At 52.2% G+C, this 21,378-nt stretch overlaps 1 protein-coding gene across 2 annotated transcripts in view; it reads right to left on the bottom strand.

Annotated features, from left to right (window-relative positions):
* ASTN2 (astrotactin 2) overlaps positions 1-21,128 on the bottom strand; it is a 351,114-nt gene extending 329,986 nt beyond the window's left edge. For both annotated transcript variants that reach the window (XM_030507189.1, XM_030507188.1), the window contains exon 1: positions 20,796-21,128. In XM_030507189.1, the coding sequence (XP_030363049.1) occupies positions 20,796-21,126 (331 nt within the window). In that variant the 5' untranslated portion in view covers positions 21,127-21,128. The remainder of the gene's footprint in view (positions 1-20,795) is intronic.
* Positions 21,129-21,378: the final 250 nt, after the last annotated feature.

Raw genomic sequence — 21,378 nt, 5'->3', positions numbered from 1 at the left:
GCTTCTACAGATACTCTCTCCATTATAATTGCACGATGGGACGAGCATCCCATTGACCCAAGGACACTGGGAGCACTGGCTGCCCCTTTGGTCTGTGCTACTGCCACCCAGCCAACAAGCAATTCCAGGAGGGATTAGCATGAGAGCCCAGCGAGACGATGCATCTCCCCAGCTGAGAGCAGCCTTTGGGAGCACAGACACCAAAACTCAATTTCCTTCTCTGCTGTGGCATTTAACCTTGCAGAAAGGAGCGACAGGATGGGGGAGAAGGAGGAGGGATGCAGGGGAGGATGGATGTTGCTGTTCAAAGACATCCCTCCCATGTCCTGAGAAGTCTGGGAAGAAGCTTGCTTTATCTGTAGGAAGCAGAAAAGAGCAATATTATGGCCTGTTGTAACCTTCCAGCAGCTGGATATGGGAGAAAGCTTCTACCTGAGCAGCTCTTCCACAAACCAGCCGTTCCCGAAGACACATGCAGGGAAGAAAGACCACAGCAATCACATACTGTGACGCCCCACCCGACAGTGGCCAGCTTTTTAGTTCATTTAGGGATTTGTGCTTCATTTTCAGCCTGAATATATGTAATTGCAGCTTCCAGCTGCTGGCTACGGTGATGCCCACGCCTGCAATTGGGGGGCTTTGCTCTCAATAGCTTTATTTTCCCAAGTACATAGAGCTGGCCAACCAATGTTATTAATCCCCAAGCTTTTATACCAGAGAAAGGCCACAGCCACATGCATGAGCTTTTTTTACCAGGCAAGAAAGAAAACAGCAACTCCCAAGCGCAGTGCTGGGCTGTGCACTGGGTTCCCTGTGTGCAGGACTGACCCAATACGGTAGTCTGCAGGCACCCAGCTCACCCATGGCTCTTCCCATCTTATGGGGGTAAGCATCTCCAGGAACATAATGTCTCTCCATGTCAAACAAGCCATGAACCGTCAGAAAAGCTACATCAGATGCACAGATGCTTCTCTGAAGTTGTAGATACTGAGCAAAAGTGGTGCATCCTGGCTGCCGAGCTAATCTCAGCCCTTCAGATCTGAAAAGCTCAGATGCAGAATTGTCCCCAACACTAACACAATTCCCACAATATCCACCAAGCCCTAAACTCTGTGCAAAGAGTAAAATAGCTCCAGTATAATTTACTATAATTATTTTATATTTAAAAAGCAGAAGACCACGACTGCAGGACCACAGAGCTAAATACCAAACTGCAGGAGAGCAGGAACTTCACTCAGAGTCTAATTAATGGGTCAGCCAATATAGAAGCCAGTAAAGTATAATCTGAACAGGTCAAGGCAATGCAACTTCCTTAAGGGATGGTGGAAAAGAGGCATGCTAAGTAACCTGGCAGTATTAGCTGCAAAAGAAAGCCTTTAAAATAGATGAAGGTGATTTAAAGGGTCTAATTTCAGAGGATTTTCAGAGAGCTTATGATAAAAGTGCTTTGTAAAAGATTAAGGAAAATAAATGGCTACCCAGTAAGGGGCAGAGACAGGCAGGGATTACAGCTGGCGAAGCAAAAGGAAACAAAGAGAGTGATTCCCAAAGTGAAAAGGGGTGAATGGGGGCTAACTGCATTATGGAAATGCTGCAAGAAGCAGAGAGCAAGTCTCAGTTTGCAGAGGATCTTGGGGGGCTGCAGCCATGGGGGCCGAGCATCCCGTCTGAATTCATCACACACAATGGGAGATGAGGATGAAGTTGTGGTTAGGTGAGTAAATGAACATGTTGTGCACACCAAACCACACACCAGAGGAAGGTGGATGCACAGAATAACCACACTGATCCTGTACTTCAGTGGATTTGCCTGCAGGACCAAGTTGAAGGTGGGTCGGGGCAATCCCCAGCACAAACACAGGCTGGGAGGAGACTGAGCGGAGAAGGACTTGGGGGTGATGAGAAGCTCCCAGTGACCCGGCTTCAGCGCTTGAGCTTGAGCCCAGAACACCCCCACCGTGTGCTGGGCTGCACTCCCACAGCATGAGCAGCAGATCAGGGAGGGGATTCTGCCCCTCTGCTGTGCTCTGGGGAGACCCCCCCTGCAGTCCTGACCCAGCTCTGGGGCAACAGCACAAGAGGGACTTGGAGCTGCTGGAGCAAGGCCAGAGGAGGCCATGGAGCTGCTGCGAGGGCTGGAGCAGCTCTGCTCTGGAGCCAGGCTGAGAGAGCTGGGCTGGGGCAGCTGGAGAAGAGAAGGCTTCTGAAGGGGAGACCTTAGAGCATCTCCAGTGCCTAAAGGGGCTCCAGGAAACCTGGAGAGGGGCTTTGGACAAGGGCCTGTAGGGACAGGACAAAGGGAATGGCTTTAACCTGCCAGAGGGGAGACTGAGATGAGCTCTTAGGCAGAAGCTCTTCCCTGTGAGGGTGCTGAGGTGCTGGCACAGGGTGCCCAGAGAAGCTGTGGCTGCCCCATCCCTGGCAGTGTTCAAGGCCAGGTTGGACACAGGGGCTTGGAGCAACCTGCTCTAGTGGAAGGTGCCCCTGCCCGTGGCAGGGGGTTGGAACTGGAGGAGCTTTAAGGTCCCTTCCAACCCAAACTAGGATGCGATTCTATGATACGTTTTGGGGAGGTGTTTGAAGGGGGCTGCCAGCTCATGCAAGCAAATTAAATTGAAGAGAAGCTGATTCAGAGCTTTTCATTAACAACCATCCAAGCTGGGGCGGGGGGGAGAACGCAATTCCCAAGTCTAAGGTAAAAAAAGAAAAATAAATATGTAACCAACAGTTTTGTTCATGCTAAGCCAACACAGAGTAAATCAATCACACTCTGCTCCCTCATGGCAGGGAGGACGCATCATTGAACAACGCTCATCACTCCCTGTTGGTGATTTCCCATTTCACCCATGCTAGGAAAGCCTTACCCAGCCTCAGGGCCGTGCCAGGCAATGCAGCCTCCCTCTCTCATCCCACAGGCTCCTCAGCGTTGCAAAATACCCCGAGTGATGCACTTCACTAACAACGCCACGAGAGACAAATCAGTCCTTGGGCAATTGAAGACCTTGCCATGTTTCTCAGGGACCCAGGAGGGTGCCACATTAGCAGCCTCTATGTACCTAACGAGAAGCTGTTCAACTAAAACTTCAGGGAGAAATCCAGAGACAGAAAGTGTCCAGCTTCCCAGAGATTTTGCAGTGGGAAGTACTAATGGCATCAATCAGAAAGCCAGTTGAGCTTCATACACCCGCTATCTTGTGGCACTTCTCCGTCAGCATCTCTAGTGGCGTTTAACAGTAGGAGCACGCTTCCAACAAATCCCAAGCAATGTACTTCATTCCTACATACAGAAAAACATTGGGGATGAGGTGCCTCTGCACAGCCATTTTGCCAAGAAGTGATGATACACAGTGACAGCCACCTGCACAACCTTCCTCTGTAAGTCCCATAGTCCATGCAGCACCAGAGACATCTTGCTTACCCACCATGAAGCCAGAAGAAATGGTGAGGACCAGGACATTTGACTCGGGACTGGAGACTGAGCAGGTAAAACCAGCAATGCCACAATCTCCATGTATAAAATTAGCATATCTTTAAAAGCCTTTGCAAATAAACTCAAATAAATTCCCAGGTAACTCGCTCAAATTGGACAAACCAGTGCAGACATAAGGACATTTCACCCCACACGCTAATCCTCACTGCAGGTGCATCCCCAAGGCTCTGAAGCACAGATGCTTCTAAAAACAGCACAGGTTATATAGGACAAAAGCATTAGCATTTAGCCTGAGAATGGACTTGAGAGTCTGCTTTACACCCTAGAAGCATCGCTGGGTACCAGCACAAAGCCCTGAGATGGGGACTGGGAAGAGACAGTCACTTACTGGATCTAACTAGAAGAGGAAGAAAGTCAATACTCCACAGGGGCCCCATCAACAGGAGCATCCCAGCAGTGAGTAGGAACCACAACAGCTGATGCCAGCACATCCTCACCCCCCTGCTTCATCCTAACAAAGACACAAGTGATATTCAAAAGGGAACATCTTTGACATCTCCCTGAGTCCCCCTCTCAGCCAGAGCCAGCAAACTATGGAGTGGTCAAATTGACGCTTCCGTGCATGTCCAGCATCTGCTGTCTCTGCAAACACAGCAAGGGAAAGCCCCTTCAAATGGGATTTCTCCCCACTGGGGGTTTTTCCTCCGGTACAAATCTATTTGAAAAGAAGATAAAGCATCTGCAGTTTGACTGAGGTTGTATTCAGAGAAAGCTCTGGCTCAGAAATAATTGCCGTTTGCTATAATTGGTGAGATGCAGGAAGGGACTAGATACAAGTGGAGTCTGGTGCAATTTTGGGAGATTTGTTACGCTTAGCTCGCTTCTATCAATTTCAGTGGCTTAGACGCTTCTGACCTGTTGCTCAGCTTATTGTGAAAATGGCTTTTATTTACTGCACTTCCATTAAAAGATGAAATCCATGCATAGGGCTCACAGGGCAGAAAATCACAGTTTACGTCTCAGCTTATCTCCCTTCAGCGGCCTCAGCTCATTTTTGCCCTGGCTCGCTCCCAGCTGCTATAAAAAAAGTCTTTCTGAGCAGTGTTTTGAGTAGCCAAGGCCCCTTCCAGCCCACAGGGCAGGAGGTGCATTTGGATTTTAAGAGAATGCTCAGTGCTTTGGCCATCACATCAGCCCAGGCAGGGAGAATGAGGAGGAGGGAGGGATGGGAAGGATGAACAGGAATGTTCTCAGACTCCAGGGCACAGGACATCGCTGGTCCCTTTGCAGCAAACACGGACACTGCTGTGCTCACAATCATCCTCCAAACCCCAGCCAGCGCTGCTCTGCTGCTGGGTTATCAGCTCTCATCGCCTGCAACCTAAGGAGATGGACAAGCTGTGGTCCTGGAGGGCAGGTTCCTGCTCTCCTGGATCTCTGGAGCTTTCCTTGATGCAGCTCCAAGCGCCACTCACTGCAGCACAGGCATCACTGGTGCAGAAGCAGGCTCAGTACCTCCTTCTCCACTAATTCCCTTCCTGTACTGCTCAGACACCAGAGCCCTTCTCCCCAGAGCTGTGGCTGGCAGCATACCCAGCCTGTGCATCAGCGAGAATGGAGCAAGCAGCGATGGGACATAGATGCCTCCTCCTGCGCCAGCTCTTGCTTTGTACGGCAAACACCACCAGCCATGTGGAACCTTGTCTAGTGCAAGGTGTCCCTGCCCGTGACAGGGGGTTAGAACTGGATGAGCTTTAAGGTCCCTTCCAACACAAACCATTCCATGATTCTACGATACGGTGCCAGGGAGGGAGGATGGGCGTGCAGGCAGCCCGAGCTCTCCTGTCCTCATGAGAGGCCATTTGAACACCAGACACGTCATCTCCAAGGGCAGCTGGAGATGGTCCCCAGCGCTAGCGTGGGGTTGCTAAGGTTACCTCCTCGGCTGCCTAATTAGAGAAGCTGTCACTCTCAGAGAGATCAGGAGATGCGTGTGCACGTGGGGGAGAGCAGGGGAACTTTCAACCGTGCAGATCATTTTTAGCACGCTAAAGCAGAGAGAAAACCCCAACTCCTAAGAGGAAAACACATTACAGCCATCAGACTCGACAGCAGCATCCTGCTCTGCTGCTGCCCAGCCGTGGGATGAGCTGTCAGTTATAGAAGTGCATGGGGCAGCAGCTATTCCAGCTGGGAGAAGCAGCAGATCGTGGTCTGTTGCACTTCTGGGTCTGTGCTTCCACTGGTGTCCTTTCCCAAGCCCTTTCTGCACCATCAGCCCACAGGCAGGGTACCAGGGAAGGAGCAGAGAGCGTCTGTCCCTCTCTCCCGCTTCCACACAGGAATTTCACACCACCTCAGTAATGCAAACGGGGAGCCTCTCCAGGCTCTTGCAAACAGTGGGTAAGAGAGATGTGCAGAGAAGTGTGCTCACTCAGTCAAGGTCATTTCAGGAGTAAATAGCAAAGCCAAGAATCCCAGAACAACTCAAAAGCCTGTATTTTCTGCCAGATGAATCCACACACTCCTATGTGCTTCCTTTAACTGCAAAGATCACGGAGGGAAGCTCTTCCCTCCAACACAGCCAAGAGATGTTCACACCTCCTGAAACCAGACCCCAAACGCCATACACAAGGCCAGGAACCAAGCGGGGAGCAGGGAATAACACACGACAAGAAAGACACCACCTCGAAATAGCTTGGGAGAGCCACTCCTTCCTTTGGGAAATGCCAAAGTATGGCACATATATCCTTCATATGGTGCCCCTTTATGCAGCCAGCTCTGAGCACCTTCCTGTCCACCCTCCTCCATGATGCAGATAAAGTAAGACCATTACTATCCATAGTTAACACTCAGATTTGGGAGTGCTGGGCAGAAGCAACCCAGGACTGACCCAGCCAGTAGCCAGCACCCTTGGGAGAAGCCACAAACCCCATCCATTCCCTGCGGCCAGGCCTTCGAGGAACGGCAGCAGCGTTGTTCCTGGATGACAGCGCTGCTGGGAGTGTCTGTGCTGGTTCAGAGAAGTTGAAGAGCAGCAGGATAAAAAAAGCAGATGCAGCCAAAAACGCAAAGAGATCCCTGGAGCTGGAGCACTCGCCAATTTTCCCCCTAACACTTCAAGACTCCCACTCATCCTCCCCAAGGGCTTGTCAGACTCGCATGGCAAAAAATACATGCTCCACACCTACCCAAGCCCAAAGAGAAAAGACCCTTAAATAAATGTGGAATCCAGGCCTGGCAGGGAGACAAAGTTGGGGGCGGAAGAGGAATTTTTGGTGTCTATTTTCTACCGAAGGAACTGCCTGACAGCTCTTCTGCAGCAGACCAGGGCTTGTGGCCCTGTAACTCGCACAGCCCCCTCAGACACGGCAAGAGATTGCTTTTCCCCTGGGTATCTGAGAGCGTGCAATGGAAACTAGAGTTTAGTGGGAATGAAACCTCCCATCACTGTAAGCTGGGGCATTTAAGTGGTCATGGAAGAGAAAATCCCAAGACAAGGTGGGTGGTGAGTGCCCAACGTGCTGTTTGCCATCCCATCTGAAAGGAGATGCAGGCAGCCCCCTCAGCACAGCCCCACCAGACACCACACCCCTTCTTGTACACTGCAGCTTCATAGGGTGCAAGGGGCTGCTCAGGAGGCAATGAAAGGGTGGCTGAGTTGAGGGACCACGGCTTGATCCAGCAAGATGCAATGTTGGGAAGTGGGACCCAGTCACTTGTGACTAAGTTGCTGCACATTCCCAGACTCACCAGGCCATTCCCTGTCCTGGTAATGGCGTTTCCTGGCCAGCATCTACCCCCCAGCCCAGCTTCTTCAGCCCCCAAAACAGTATGAACCAGGAGTAGCCCAGAGATGGCCAGCTCCAGCCTCCCCCTTCACTCCTCATTGAGAGGATGCTCTTCGGCTAATCCATTATGCAGATATTTGCTTAACAACTGTGAAAGATTTGTTTTCACAGACCAATTCCAACAGCAGCGAGCGCTACTGTGGTCAGAAGTGACGAGGACACTGATCGGGCAGCAACGATGAGACCAGCACATGTCCATGTTCCATCGGCATCTCCCCATCTCTCACCCTCCTCCTGCTGATCCATCAGCTACCTGGAGGAACATAAGCACCCAGTGGGGCCGTGGGCATCCACTGCTCCCTCCTCCAGGGCTGCACATACCAATAACACCAACAGCAACCACTCGCTTGGCCGTGACAGGGCCTTGGGTGACATGGTCTAGTGTGAGGTGTCCCAAGGGAGGAGTTGGAACTAGATGACCTTAAGGTCCTTTCCAACCCAAACCATCCTATGTTTTTATGCTATGGACACAGCATTAACTACGTAACAGCCAAAGCCAGAACCTCAAAGTGCCTTCACCAGCCCTCAGGGATGGTCATGCTTGATTCTGGCCAGGGAAAGTCCTGTTGAGAGCTTCTTTCATGCAAACTTTATTGCTCTTTTCCTCTTCTTTTAAAAAAATGTGTCAGTTTAAGGTTGTAAAACCACTTTAATCTTCAAAACAGTGTCATGACTCCCCTTCAGCATCTTCATAACAATGCTGCGAGTTTGGCTTCAAAACATCTTCCCAAACTTATTGTTCACACATACGCTGAACTTTAAAGCTCAGAACTAAGGGCTGCGATGAAACTGGAACAAGCTGCTCTCTTGAATAAAGACAAGTTTTCCTTTCATCTAGTGCTAATTAACAGAAGCATCCCTCCCTCTGTGCCAGCCCCTGGTCAGCATTACCGTGTCCGAGACCTCAAAGAGAAACCTCTCTCTTCCCTGTGCACGGCACAACGCAGCACCCCCATCGCCAGAGGGACTTCCCAAAGAGGTCATTACTGGGGGTGCAGGAGGGAGATGCAGGAGACCCTCAGGACCCTCTGCGGGACCCTTCCAGCTCGGCCAGGACAGAGTGATGCTTATTGCAGCTATGTGCAACCAAGCATCCTGTGGGAATTCAGGAGCAAACCTCCATGGGATGCTCCAGGGACTTGTGCCCTGTTCCTCGCCTTCTGCTGGACACCATAGCAGAAGCTGTTGGACAGGGTGGATCTTGGCACCCACCATGACATCACTCTGTAGTTATATAGGTTGGATTAAGGCAGTTCTTCTCTGTGAGGGTGCTGAGGCGCTGGCACAGGGTGCCCAGAGAAGCTGTGGCTGCCCCATCCCTGGCAGTGTTCAAGGCCAGGTCAGACAGGGCTTGGAGCAACCTGCTCTAGTGGAAGGTGTCCCTGCCTGTGGCAGGGGCTGGAACTGGATGAGCTTTAAGGTCCCTTCCACCCAAACCATTCTATGATTCTCCTCACCCAACCTTTCCCTCTAACCTAGTTCATGCCAGGAATAAAAAACTCCCTGGGCAGCTCCTTAACTGCTGCACACATTTGCATAGAGTTGGAAGAACGGGAGCATGAAGCAGATAGGGGAAACGCTGCATGGCCATTATCAGCAAAATTAAAGCTGCAGCGTGCTCCCCAGCCAGGCCCAGAGCACCTCTGCTCTTGCCCAGGTCTCACCTGCCCTGCAGCGGCCAGAGCCGAGGCAAGAAGCACCACTACAAATAACAGCTTTCCTTGAATCTTAATTCTTCCTTCACCCAGCAACAGCAAAAGGAGGAGAATATTAACTCCTGCTGGTTTGCCCTGAGGTGCTTTCAGAGCAGTTTTGTAGAGAGATGATCAGAACAAGCAGTGATTAAAAACCACAGCCCCACATCCACGACAAATGCTTGCCTTTTGAGCTATAGCAAAACTAACATCACCTTCCTCCCCAAACCCACTCCACTAGTGGGGATGGGGACCTGCTATCCCACCCCAGCTCCCTGCAGGGAGAACATGCAGAACACAAGGAGATTTGGGACAGCCTTGCCAAGGAAGTGTCCACAGAGCTGTGGGCCAGGTATCCATATGCAAATTTGCATCATTCCTGCTGGAGAAAGGCTCTGGAGCCCAAGGTGTGCTAAAATATCAGTTTCATATACCAAACCGGCCAAGGAGCCTGCAAAGCAGCTGGGAACATGGTTTTAGGGAGGAAATATAGCTGGAAGATGCCAGAGGACTTGAAGATCTTTAAGTTCTTTTCCAACCTAGTTGATTCTATGAAAGGGAAGGCTCTCATGAGTTTCAGCTTTTCCTCAGCATCCCCTACAGCCCCCCTGTGTCTCACCCCAGCATGGCCTAGCCAGGAGGAGTGCTGCAAACAGGATTTTCTCCTCCTGCTTTGCCTTTAAGTGGCTCATTGCAACACGCTGTAAAACCCCTCATCGGCAAGGAGGGAGAAGGTTTTACAACAGTCTTTAAAGCAAGCCCAGGCAGCGGACAAACCCCCCCACACAGCACGCACAGTTTTGGGCAGCGCACGCACTCCAAGGGAGAGGAAGAGAAGCATTCCCACACCTCCAACCCATGGAGCATCCTGCCCACATCCCAGCACTGGTACCTGCTCCCGCACACCACTGGGCCGTGGTGTGGCAAGGAACCGCTTGTCAGCTGAGCAGCAAAGGCGGCTGCGACAGCAGCAGAATCCCATCGAGTACAAGGAGGAGCAGCGTGTCTGTCGTGCAAACCGCTGCTCCAGCAAGACCCCGCGCTGGCTACGAGCAGCCCCTACAGGCAGCGTCCCCGACCTCCCTCCAGCTACCACTGGAGAATGGATTCCCTCCTCCGAGGCAGCAGGAGCCAAGGAGCACGGTGAGGACAACTGTGCTGCTGGTCTGCGAGAGCACGGAATAAAAGAGGAGGAAACCAGTGCTGGGAGGTGATAAGATGTGAAGCAATGTAATGGAGCTTGTGTCTTCCAGCAGCTCCGGTTGCTGGAAGTGTGTTAAAAGGCAGGGCTGGTGCTGTTTCATTAAATACACCTCTAGCCCCTCTGATCATGCTTAGAAAAACTAAAGCCAGGCAGACATGGCTGTTGATCCGGGACAAGGCATGAAACTGCAGCAACAACAGTAACAACAACCATAAACCTCTATTACCTTCCTGAAATTCAATCAATAATGAAGGCATTATTGTCCAGGATCCATGAAATTGGCTGGCAACACCATGTCCAATTCCTGGTGGCCTGAGGAACCATCTCACTGGGTCCATTGGGCAAAGCTAAAGCTCAGGGATGAGCATGAGAAGGCTTGGAGCCTCCAAAGCAGGAGCAACTGGATGCAAAGGCTGGTGTGCTTCTGAGGTGTCCCTGCTCCATTCCAGGGTGCCCACAGCAATTCCCATACTCAAACGTGACTGAATAACCTCCCTCACTTGTGTTGTCCCCTCCTTGCTTGAGGACCTCAGCCTGGCAGGCACCTCAGCCCTGTGGTCACCACACATCCTGCATCCCCTGTGCACCAGGATGCTCTTAATGAGAACACGTAACGGCTGCTTCTGATTTTACAGTTTGTTTATAGCATACATTTGAGGAGCTACACAGGGTGGGAAAATACATCCCATAAACAAACTGCTAAACAAAACAGGCTAAGTGTGTACCACTCCAAACAAAAATAGACTCGAGCTAACCTCCGCTTTTCAAGCATATGCCTCCGATGACAGCTTCATTTAGTGCCCCTTATCCCACTTCCAGTCTTGATTTTTAGGCTCTGCCAGCATCAACGGCAGCTTCCAACACCACCCACTGCTCCCACAGCTTCAGGTAAGCCAAGAGCAGATGAAAATAAACCCAACTGGAGCTGGACGCCACCAAGGGTGACCGAGGCAGAGGCTGCATCGCCCTTCCCTGCTCCCACAGCAGCCCAGATGTTGTAGGACATGGACACGCCATCAGCTTAAGGATTGTCACTGCAGGGACAGAAAGGGACAAGGGATGACAACTGACTTGCCCTTGTGCCCCTCAGCTGAACTTTGCCACCCTGCTGATGCCCAGGAGCCATCTCCCAAGCACTCTAACTTTAACATCCCTTTTCCTGGGGCTGCACGGGGGGCACATTCCGCTGCAAATGCTTCTTCTGCCAAAGATCCAAAGCTGTTGAAGCTGCATGAAAGTAATTCCCTCCCACTGCCCCGGGAAGAATATTTCTTCGCTGGTTTTGCATAACAGCTACATGGTTTTCCTTTTCCTCCTGAGAAACTCAGGCTTAAAGCAAAACACCCGGCACAGCCCTAGTCCAGGATCAGGCTTCATAAAGTCCCCCCTGCAAGGGGAAGCAGGGGGGAGACACACATGCTACCGCAGAGATTAGACTGCAGCCTTTCCTGATAACATTCAGTCACCCTGGCAGGCTGCAGCACACCGAGTTTGTAAAGCTCCTTGGGAATCCTTCAAGATGAAAGGTACAGTATGATACGGATGTATTATATCCATGGGCTTTGTTACAGCACACATTTCCTCGCATGGTTTTATTGCTAGAACACAAAGTTCAGCCGAAGCCCAGGGGCTCTTCAGGTGACGAATGCAGCCCTGCAGCCCTAGCTCTGCTCCACAGGGGATGAAAAATGCTGAAGCCCCAACGTGAACGTGCTGGATGGAGCAGGCAGCACCCTTCTAGCAACAGCAGGCGAGGACCTGCCTGCACAGATAAGGCCAACATCATCACTGCTGGATGTGCCTTCAGCATGTCTCACTCCCAAAGACGCCCATTGGGTCCTCAAAACGCCACTGCCGTGATCGGCTCCTCTGCAGCATCCCTCCTCTCCAGCCAGACCTACTGCACAGCCTCCTATCCCAAAGGCCATCTATCCCCATAAGAGCCATGAGTTGAGCCGACCTTAAGTGGTACCCATCCCCTGGAAGACCCCAGGCTGCCCACCCTGAGCACCTCCTCCAGACAGAAGATGAGGGGAGGTGTTTTCCACATTCAGCGGGTGGCCCTGAGGCAGGAGGAACCCAGACCACACCAGAGCCTGGACCAGCAAAAGCCCCAGCCTGGTTTGGATGGCACAGAAGAGAGGAAGGGTAAGGTGCATCCACCTTTTGGATCACCTTCCCTACAGCTCGCTCCTCCTGAGCACCTCTCGCTGTCCAGATTCCCCAAGACATCAGAGTCAGAGCAACAAGGAATGTGGTGCCAACAGGACTTTCACAGAAGCGTTAGAAGAATCCTCTGGGCATGTTACAGGGCAGGAAAAGAGTTTATCTCCCTCTAATTTAGACAGATGAGAGATACAAAAGACAAGAAAGAAGTGTAATCAGGGTAGAAGGAAAAGGGACATATCAGGACGTCCCAACAAGCCCCAAAGCTCTCCAGGGCCACCTCCCATGCTGAACCCATCACAGAAGTGACTGCTCAGAGCCAGCAAGCCAAGGTGAAGGGTTTTCCATCTCCCTCCACCTGCACAGAGCAGCCTGTGCAGGGCAGTGCTGAGTAACTGAGAGCGAGGTGGGAACAACTGGCAGCATCTGGAGCCCATTCACCTTGGGAAGCCCATCTGAGTGGGAAACTGCCCCGGAAAGCAGATCTCTTGCTGAGTGCTCCCATCAGAGCAGCAAAAGCAACAGCAACACTGCATGTGAGCAGACATAGAGGCTTATCAGCCTCACACACACCTCTGGTGCTCCCTGGCTGGGGCAGATGAGGAGCAGGTCCTGGGCTGCAGAGAACATGCTCTGCTCCAGCACACAAATTGCCCTCCTGTGTTTGCCATCCTGCTGACACAGGAGCATTGAGAAGCTGATGCTACCGAGCAGTTGGCTAGAGGCAAAAGAAAATAATTTCCTATGCTGTTGCCAACTCCTATTTGTTGTCACTTGATCCCATATTTTAGGGATGTGCTGCACTCCCTGGAACGCCAATCGCTAGAGAACCAGAAAGAGCAGCAAGGGAAGGCTACGGGCTGTGAACAGCCTTGGGACAGACACAGCCTCGACTGCAGCAGCTGCAGGCGCACTGCAATGCCAGCTCTGTTAGGTGAGTGCCTGGGGTGGCCAGGGAGCCCAGGGCATGCAGGGCTCCAGCAGAGGAGAGGCCACCCCATTTGCCCCATGGAGAGATGGAAGGAAGGGGGAAAAGGAAAAAGAACCAAAGCCCCAAATGTATGGGCATAGGTGAGTTATTGCAAGCATGCTCGCGGCCAGCAGCAGGGCTAGGAGCAAACTTGGGGCTCCTGAACCCCAGTTATGCAGTCCCAGGGCCATGAGCTTCACCCCCCGCCAGTTAATCTATAGTGTCTTTACAGCCAGTGCCCCTGCATCAGCATATCTCGTCAGACCTGGAGAATGAAAGGTACCACACAACCAGCCCATCCGCAAAGGCAGCCGGGGCCTGGCATCCCCTCTGCCACTCGAGGATGGGCAAGTGAGCCATGCAGTTTCTGCCATGCAATTTGTGTCTCGCTTCCATGCCCTGGAAGAGCAGATGATGGTGTATGCGAGGTGCTAGGCCCAGCGGGTCCCCTCTCCAGCACAGCAGCTCTCCTCTCCCTGCAGAGAGATGCACCACTAACCTTCATCAGCTCGCTTCCCTGCCTGCGCACTGACCCTCGCCTCCCCTCCTCACAGGATCATTCCCATGCATATGCCTGGGAGCAACACCATCAGCTCAGTAATCTTCCTAAATACAGCAGTTACCAGGTGACTGGGAAAAAATCTCTTTTACTGCTGATGCTGCTAATGGAAAATTCTCCCCTTTTGCTGCTGCTTTCAAAGCCAGTTGTGATTTCATACAGACTTTGTCTTGCTCGGCGGTGGGAGAGGTTGAAGCACAGAGAGAGGGTGCAAGACTGGTGAGGAACAGATAATGAGAAACAGAGGGGAACTCTGGTACTTCTGTCTTACTCTTTGCCCCCAGTGGCTCCAAATCTTATCTGCCCCATCTTCTCTTAGGCAGTCACAGCTCAACCTCCTGCAAGGAATCCCTCCTGCCTCCCTGGACTGCAGCGGGATAAGCAGGCTGGATGCATTCAAGAGCAGCGCTTCTTGCACGGCACACAGGGAAGATGCCCAAAGGGATCAATGGGCCAAAATCATTTACCCTGTGATTATTTTTCCCCAGGAGACAACCAGAAAGCCTCACCCAGGCATTGCAATGCTGGCAGCCAAGATCACTGCTCATCCCCTCCACATGCCATTCTGCATCTTCAATACCATTAAGTGTCTCCATACTGTCTGGACACTAGAAACCTTAACTGCATTAGCTGAGACCCGAGTAGCAGCACAAGCATTCAATTCTTTTAAGTAAGTGGCACCATTTCTTAAGCTGGTTATGCACAAGAATCATTTCTGCTCAATGCTGTCACCCACCCCACACATAGTGATGGGGCAAGACTGTGCAAAAGCTTGGGAAGACTGGCTGAGGTTCATCATTCCTTATTTCAGATGGTTGCAACTGGAGGAGGACACTCCTGACACGCAGACGATGAAAGGCTTCAATCAAGGCATTTCTATTTTCTTCCCTTCTCCTTCCACTCTCCAGCCACGCTCTATAAGGCATTTTGGTGTGATGGTAGGTGTTTCTCGAGCCACCTGCAACTGCTAACATATGTGTCGAGGTAGTGTAAGATCAATACCTTGTTGTTCCACTTGTTGTTCCCACAAGTGGCATCAATCCATTCTGCTCCTGTCCCACGCCTGAACTCCTGTTACACCAGGAAAGCTCAAGGGCTCAGCCCCGTTTCACAGCCAGCCAACACCACACATCAGCACCGCAGCACAAAAGCTTGTCCATCACACTGCTGGGTTCATGCTTTAAGGGCTTAGAAAGGAAAAGGCAGCACGTTTTGGAGGTGATGTCCATCTGCGCGGTGGCACTCGGAGGTCACTCAGCTCCCCACGCAAATGCAAGCTCCCCACTTCATTGTGAAGAAAAACACATTTTTTTGTCCCAGCAGAAGTGGCATAAGGGTCCCTGGCACAGTAACATCATGGAAAACCCACTGCCATCACATGGGAGGAAGGGGGGAGCAGAGGGATCCCCAGCTGCAGCCTCCTCCTGCTACTCCATCCTGAGAGTTCAGCTGCAGTAACGGGCTCCTCTCTCTATAGTTAATCTTCTGTTGCCACTAGCTGGTCAACATGGGTACTCTTGGAAAGCAGCAGCTCCCCGAGTACAGCCTGCCACTCACAGATTCCCAGCTTTAACTGGGATTTTTCACCCCAGAAAATACTAAAGATGAAGCAAAATCCCTGCAAATCCATACCCCACTGTGCTGGACAAGCCACATTCAACCTTGCCTTTGGGGAGGGAAATGGTCACCTGAGGACTGACCCATTTTCATGGGCATTTTGTGCCTACAGCTCTCCTGGGTGGTACAGACTGCGCCTCTCCTGCAACAACAGCGGGCAGATCTCAGGCTCAGCACCCACACCATCAGCACATCCCCACGCCAAGCCAGGCTCTCCTTCCTTCCCCTCCCAACTACAAGAACCCACCAGCCTGGAAAGCACAAGCCATCACATAGCTTCATACAAGGAGGGGAGGAAACTGCTCCCTCTTTCTACACCCCCCCAGGCAGCCCTGACCACCAGGGACCTGGCCCAGACCCCACGGCCACCAGCAGCTGTAGATGGGCATGAAGGGGAAGGGATGCAGACCCTGCTCTCAGGTCTACATCCCCTTCCAGTCCCTATCCCAAGGAGCCCACTGACATCTTCACTGTACCACCTCACTGAGGCTTTTTGGTTCCCTCCACTTGCCTCATAAAAGATGTGGCTCTTTACCCCTTGGACTACCTTGGGAATAGCCAGAAAAAGAAAAACAAATAATAAAATAATAATAACCCAACACTTGATTGACCAAACCTCTGGCCAGATGTGCAGCACAGCTCTCCAGGTCTAGCAGGAGGCAGTTTAAGAAAAGAGAGATGTTGAAATCAAACTCTGCCCATAGGCTTCTCTCCACAGAGACAACCCACTTTTCAGATGTCGTGCTCTGATGAGTGGAGTCTCACACAGGCTACGCTCCCTCTCCACTACCCACACGATGCTGCTCCAGACCTCATGGGCCACCTCCAACCAGAGGACGATGCTTCTGAACAGTGGCTTTAAAAGCTTCACTCGCACCCGGGTGACCCTCCAGCCTCTCCGCCCCGCAGGGTGGCAGAACCCTGCTCGAGTGGTTTCAGATAAAGCAGTAAACTCAAACAATCCACAAGGAATTAAAGGCTTTCCCTTCTTTTAATGCACGAAGGAGGCGAAGAAGTTCAAGCACAAGATGGCTTCAGGAAAAGTTAAGAAAGAAAATAAAAGAAGTGGCAGTGAACTGCAGAGGAGATGAGGAGCTGTGTGGCTTCGAGAGGTGGGGGATAACCACCAACCATGCACAGCGGCCACGCTGGGGCACCAGTAATGAACATGCACAAGCCCCTTTTCTGACAACCACCGAAACAAAGCACCTGGTAGCACTGCAGCTGCCTGTCACACAGCACCATTAAAGCCATTTATGAGAAGTGTGTAGTAAACTGTTCTTATGCAAGCTACTACCGGGTAAGAGCGGTGGTGAAAATTTGTCTGCCTCTTTCCCTCTCTCTCCTCTATATATATCTGCTCACACATAGACAGAGCTCATCTAAATTAGCTCGGAAGCTAACTGCTTCATTCCCTGAATTGCACTTAAGGCAGGCTACGCTGCTGGTGGAGCAGCTATTGTACAGAACACATGGCTGCTGACTAAATCAAGATACATACCTCAGAGAGACCTCATTGTACAAGAATAAAGTCAATGATAGGCTGCAGCATTTGCCAGCGTAACACTAGAAGAATTAGAGGAGGGGAAAAAAAAAAAATACCACAAAGCGTCAGTTGTATCCAAGGTTAAGGAAAGGGCAGGATGCTTTTTCAGGGAAGGGGATGCACAGAGATTCATAACGCACCAGTGGCAAAGTTACATTTGTCATTTCCTGCCACCACTGTGCTGTGCTGGGTAATTTTACAGCAATGGAACTGGGGGGTAGGGGGAGAAACATCCTTCTTGCCTCCAACGCAGGAGAGAAAAAATAAACCCAGGCGTAGGAAATAGAGAAGCAGAAACACCCCGCTGAAGAAGGCACGTGGAGCAAACCCGCGCTGCCCAGCACTGCGCTGGCAGCAGGTCCCTGCATCCGGAAAGGATGCAACAAGGAAAGAAAGTTTTCTACCTCTGTTAGGAGAGGATGAAGCCATTCTCTCCTGGGCTCCCCATCTGCTTGCAGGAGGCTGTGATCAGGGGGTGTGCAGGCAGAGAGGGCTCCCGGCAGAGCAGATGCTGCTGGTGGAGCATCTCCAGGCTCCCACCACCCCCTAGTGGGCTCCCGCATGCTTCCCACATGCATCCCTCATGCATCCCACACGCTTCCCGCGGCCCATGGCTCACGAGGGTGAGCAAAGGGATGCTGCTGCTGCTCCTGCTTGAAGTGTACCATGGGGCCAGGAGTCGGCTGCTTTGGGATGTCCTAGCGTTGCCTTCTCCTTTCGCCCCGCTCATGCAGTGGTTCCTGCAGACCAAGCAGGGATGCAACCCTGGAAGCTCCCACACTGTGCGCTTACACTGAAGTGAATAGACTTATATTGTCAAGGAACAGAGAAAGTTGCTTCCTCCCTAGAAGGAGGAATCCTTTAAGAAAACGAACACAGGGCATGTGCTTCATACCAGCCACCGACTCAGAGCATCCAGCTCCCCAGCCTGTTTTAACTTGGCCTGTCCTTAACAAGAACCAGCAGCAGATGTGGTGCTCAGGGACATGGTTCAGTGGAGGACTTGGCAGCGTTCAGTTTATAGTTGGACTCAAAGATCTTTTCCAACCTACACGATTTCATGACTCCAAGTTTCACACTGCTGCAGACACGGCTCTGGCACCTGCCAGTCTTCAGCTACAGATCCTTTGTGTTACAGGAGGGATGAGATGCACTGGAACCACCCCAGCATCAGGGGACTTTCTAAGCCAAGAGCTGCTGAGCAGGCCCAGAACTATAGACCGCCTGCTTAAACACAGCTCATCGCTTAAACATCTTTGCCTAAACCACCTCATCACCACCCAGCAAGGCAAGGCTTTATTTTGTGCTTCCTGACCTGGAAAGACTTCTGAGCCCTGCAGAATAGGGTGGCCTCAATTTATTTTCAATTTATTTCACTTCAGACTCTGTAGTACCAGCACCAGCTCTGCCTCCTTTATGCTTTTCTTTCTATCTTCTTTTAAAAGTGCCTCCAAGGATGCCATCCAGGGTGGCTTTAGGAGCTCTTCCTACCCCATCCTCACGCCCTGAGGCCAGAACAGGGTCTGTGTTAGCAGTAAGAGCTTGCAGTCAAAGACATTTAAGAGCCCTCAACACATTGCAATCAGCAGGACATCAGCTCTTCCTGTGCTCAGGCCATGACAGCCCCTAAGTATGTTCAGCAACATGCATAAACACACGTAAGCATCAGAAATCAGGTAACAACAGGGGCTATGGAAGATTTTGGCAAAGAGAAACCCCTGTTTAAAGCAAACCCTGCCCCAAGTCACTCTAAAGACATTCAACCGACCTCCCACATGTAATGTGATTTTCACCTCCCAGAGCCCATTACAAGGTGGCAGCAGCTCTCGGGCTCCCAACTGCTGCTGAACTTAGGCAGGATGCAGGGGTTAGAAACCACTACAGCAAACTCCAGCCTTATTCCCGCACTAGAAAGCAGCAATCCTCTAAAGCAGTCACCCAGAAAAGAGTTAACTGTGAGCGAGACTCAGTTGCAACACCAGGAGACAGGAAGAAATGCAACAAATTTGAAATATCAGAGCATCCACAGCAATTCATGAGCTAGACCTTGGGGAAGGACAAGTGTTGTACCTTCTCTGGAGGCAACGTGCTGATTAATTTCAGGATCGTGATGAAGCCATCCCACCACGGGCAAAGCTTCCATTTATCTTCCAATCTGCCCGATGCCTGTGGGTTCAGGGAAACAGGAGGGGATGTCTGGGGACATATATCCATGAAAGGGCAGCAAAAAAGCCACCGTTTCACGCAAGACATGCTACATCTTCAAGAGTATGTGCATAACCAATATGCCAGGCAAGCAAAGGGAATATTTTAGACCGAGACATGGCCCTTTTACTGGCAGTCACTCACAGAAGTAGCATTTGCTATAGAAGCTCATGTCTATGATCTATCAAGACTGATTTCTCTCCTCCAACTGGAGCTGTTAACTAAGCTACACTCAGAGGGGTTTCTTTGCCTTCTGTGCGCCATTCACACCCTGTCCCTGAAGAAACTCTACTCTCATCTGAAAATTCAACTCAGTGAACCATGAAACTTCTTGTTACTTTTAGTCACTGGAAGGTAAATGTCATTCCTACTGCACCAAACCTCTGATGTTTCACTTTTTATGCCTTGATATTGACTCTCTGGTTTGTATGGGATTTTTGCAGCTGACCAACCGTGTCTAAGGAAGCCACGCTGCAAAGCCAGAACCTAAGGAGCACCGTCAACTTATTTATTATAGGTGCTTGATACAAGAAAGCTTCACAGAAGGTAAAAGAACAGGACCGGGAGGCACCAAGAGTCATTTCCCTGCCCTGGCACATTGCACCCAGTGAAAAGCTAACTGCTTTTCCTCTGCAAGATGTGGGAAGGGAGCAGTGGCACACCTCAACGCACTGATGCACGCAGAGTGATGCACTGGAAGGCACAACCCTGAGGTGCCCAGCAGTATCTCAGACCCAAACTTAAGCAGGTACTCCAGTTATCCCTGCTCCAGACACCGAAAAGCAAGGAAGCTAATGGATAAACAAGAGATCAACACAAAACCTTCGGTGACCTGGCAGAGTAAACACCACCCTGTCCATACAGCATTCCACACCGTTCCCTTGGAGGGTCCCCAGGCTGATTCAGGTTTGGAAAAGGCTAAAAGTGCAAAGCAGCAGCTCGGGCACCCCGTCGAGACACCAGGATCCGGCGTCAAGATGAAAGTACGACACCAGAATTATTTCTAGTCCCATCCCCCTCGCCACAAAAGCTGAAATAGGAGGAAAGTCTGCAGGCGTTCTCTACAGACCCAGGCGCTGGAGTTGTGCGTGAAGCAAGAGCCAGCTTCGAGAATTGAGACGAAACCGTTTATAAAATTAGGCTCAGGTTGAGAAAAAACAGCCTCTCCCGTCCTCCCCGGCTCGGGGTACCTCCTCCAGGGCTACGAGTCCAAGTTGGAGCCCCAGAGGCAGCACCCATCACTTTACACCCTGAGCAAGATGCTTGACTCCCAGGGCTCTCCAGAGGCAGCAGCCCTCAGGCCCTGCTAAAAAATCCTTCCCCAGCAGGAAATAAACCCCAAACCAACCCGGGTGCAGGAAGGGCAGGGTTACAGAGCTCCAAACCCCCAGCAGGCTGCCCGCGGTGTCGGGATGTGGAACAGAAACCCCGGTGTACAGCCCGGAGCAGGCTGCCCGCTCGGGGATGCTCCGGCACCGGGGGCGGTGCGGGATGGGGGGGGACGGTCGGGATGGGGGGACACTGTCGGGACGGTGCGGGATGCGGGTGCCTACCGAGGGTGAAGAAGGGCAGCTCGGTGTTGTCCAGGTCATCCTGCACGGCGACGCGGCCGGGCAGCTCGCTGCGGACGAAGAGCAGCAGGCGGGAGTCGGCGGCAGCAGCAGCGGCGGCGGCAGCGGGCGGCGCGGCCCCGCTCCAGCTAATATCGTTCTCACGGAGCACCGGCAGCGTGGACACCGTGACCGTCTTCACACGGCAGGGACCAGGGGGCTCCCGCGACGACGCTGCCGCCGCCGCCGCCGCTCCGGGCCCGCCGCGCAGCAGCACCGGCAGCAGCAGCAGCAGTACCGGCGGTGCGGCGGCGAGGCGGTGCGGGGCGGCCATGCCGGGCCGGAGCCAGGCGCTAGAGCCGCGGCGAGGGGAGGCGAGCGGAGCCGGGCGCACTGAGCCGCCCCAGCCCGCCGCCGCCGCCCGGCTCCGCTCCGCCTCCCGCCCCGCCCCGCCGCCGCTCCCCGGCGGACACGGACGCGGACCCGGTACCGATGAGCCCCGCGATGCCCCGGTGCCTCGTCCCTCCTTCTCTGCTCACCGAATCCAGCCTTTTCCCTGCCTATCCCACCGCCAGGCACCCGCGGG

This window comes from Strigops habroptila, chromosome 15, assembly GCF_004027225.2.
Source record: "Strigops habroptila isolate Jane chromosome 15, bStrHab1.2.pri, whole genome shotgun sequence".
Taxonomy (NCBI): Eukaryota; Metazoa; Chordata; class Aves; order Psittaciformes; family Psittacidae; genus Strigops; species Strigops habroptila.
The sequence above is the reverse complement of the archived record's forward strand: the minus strand, read 5'-3'. Positions and strand labels throughout refer to the sequence as shown.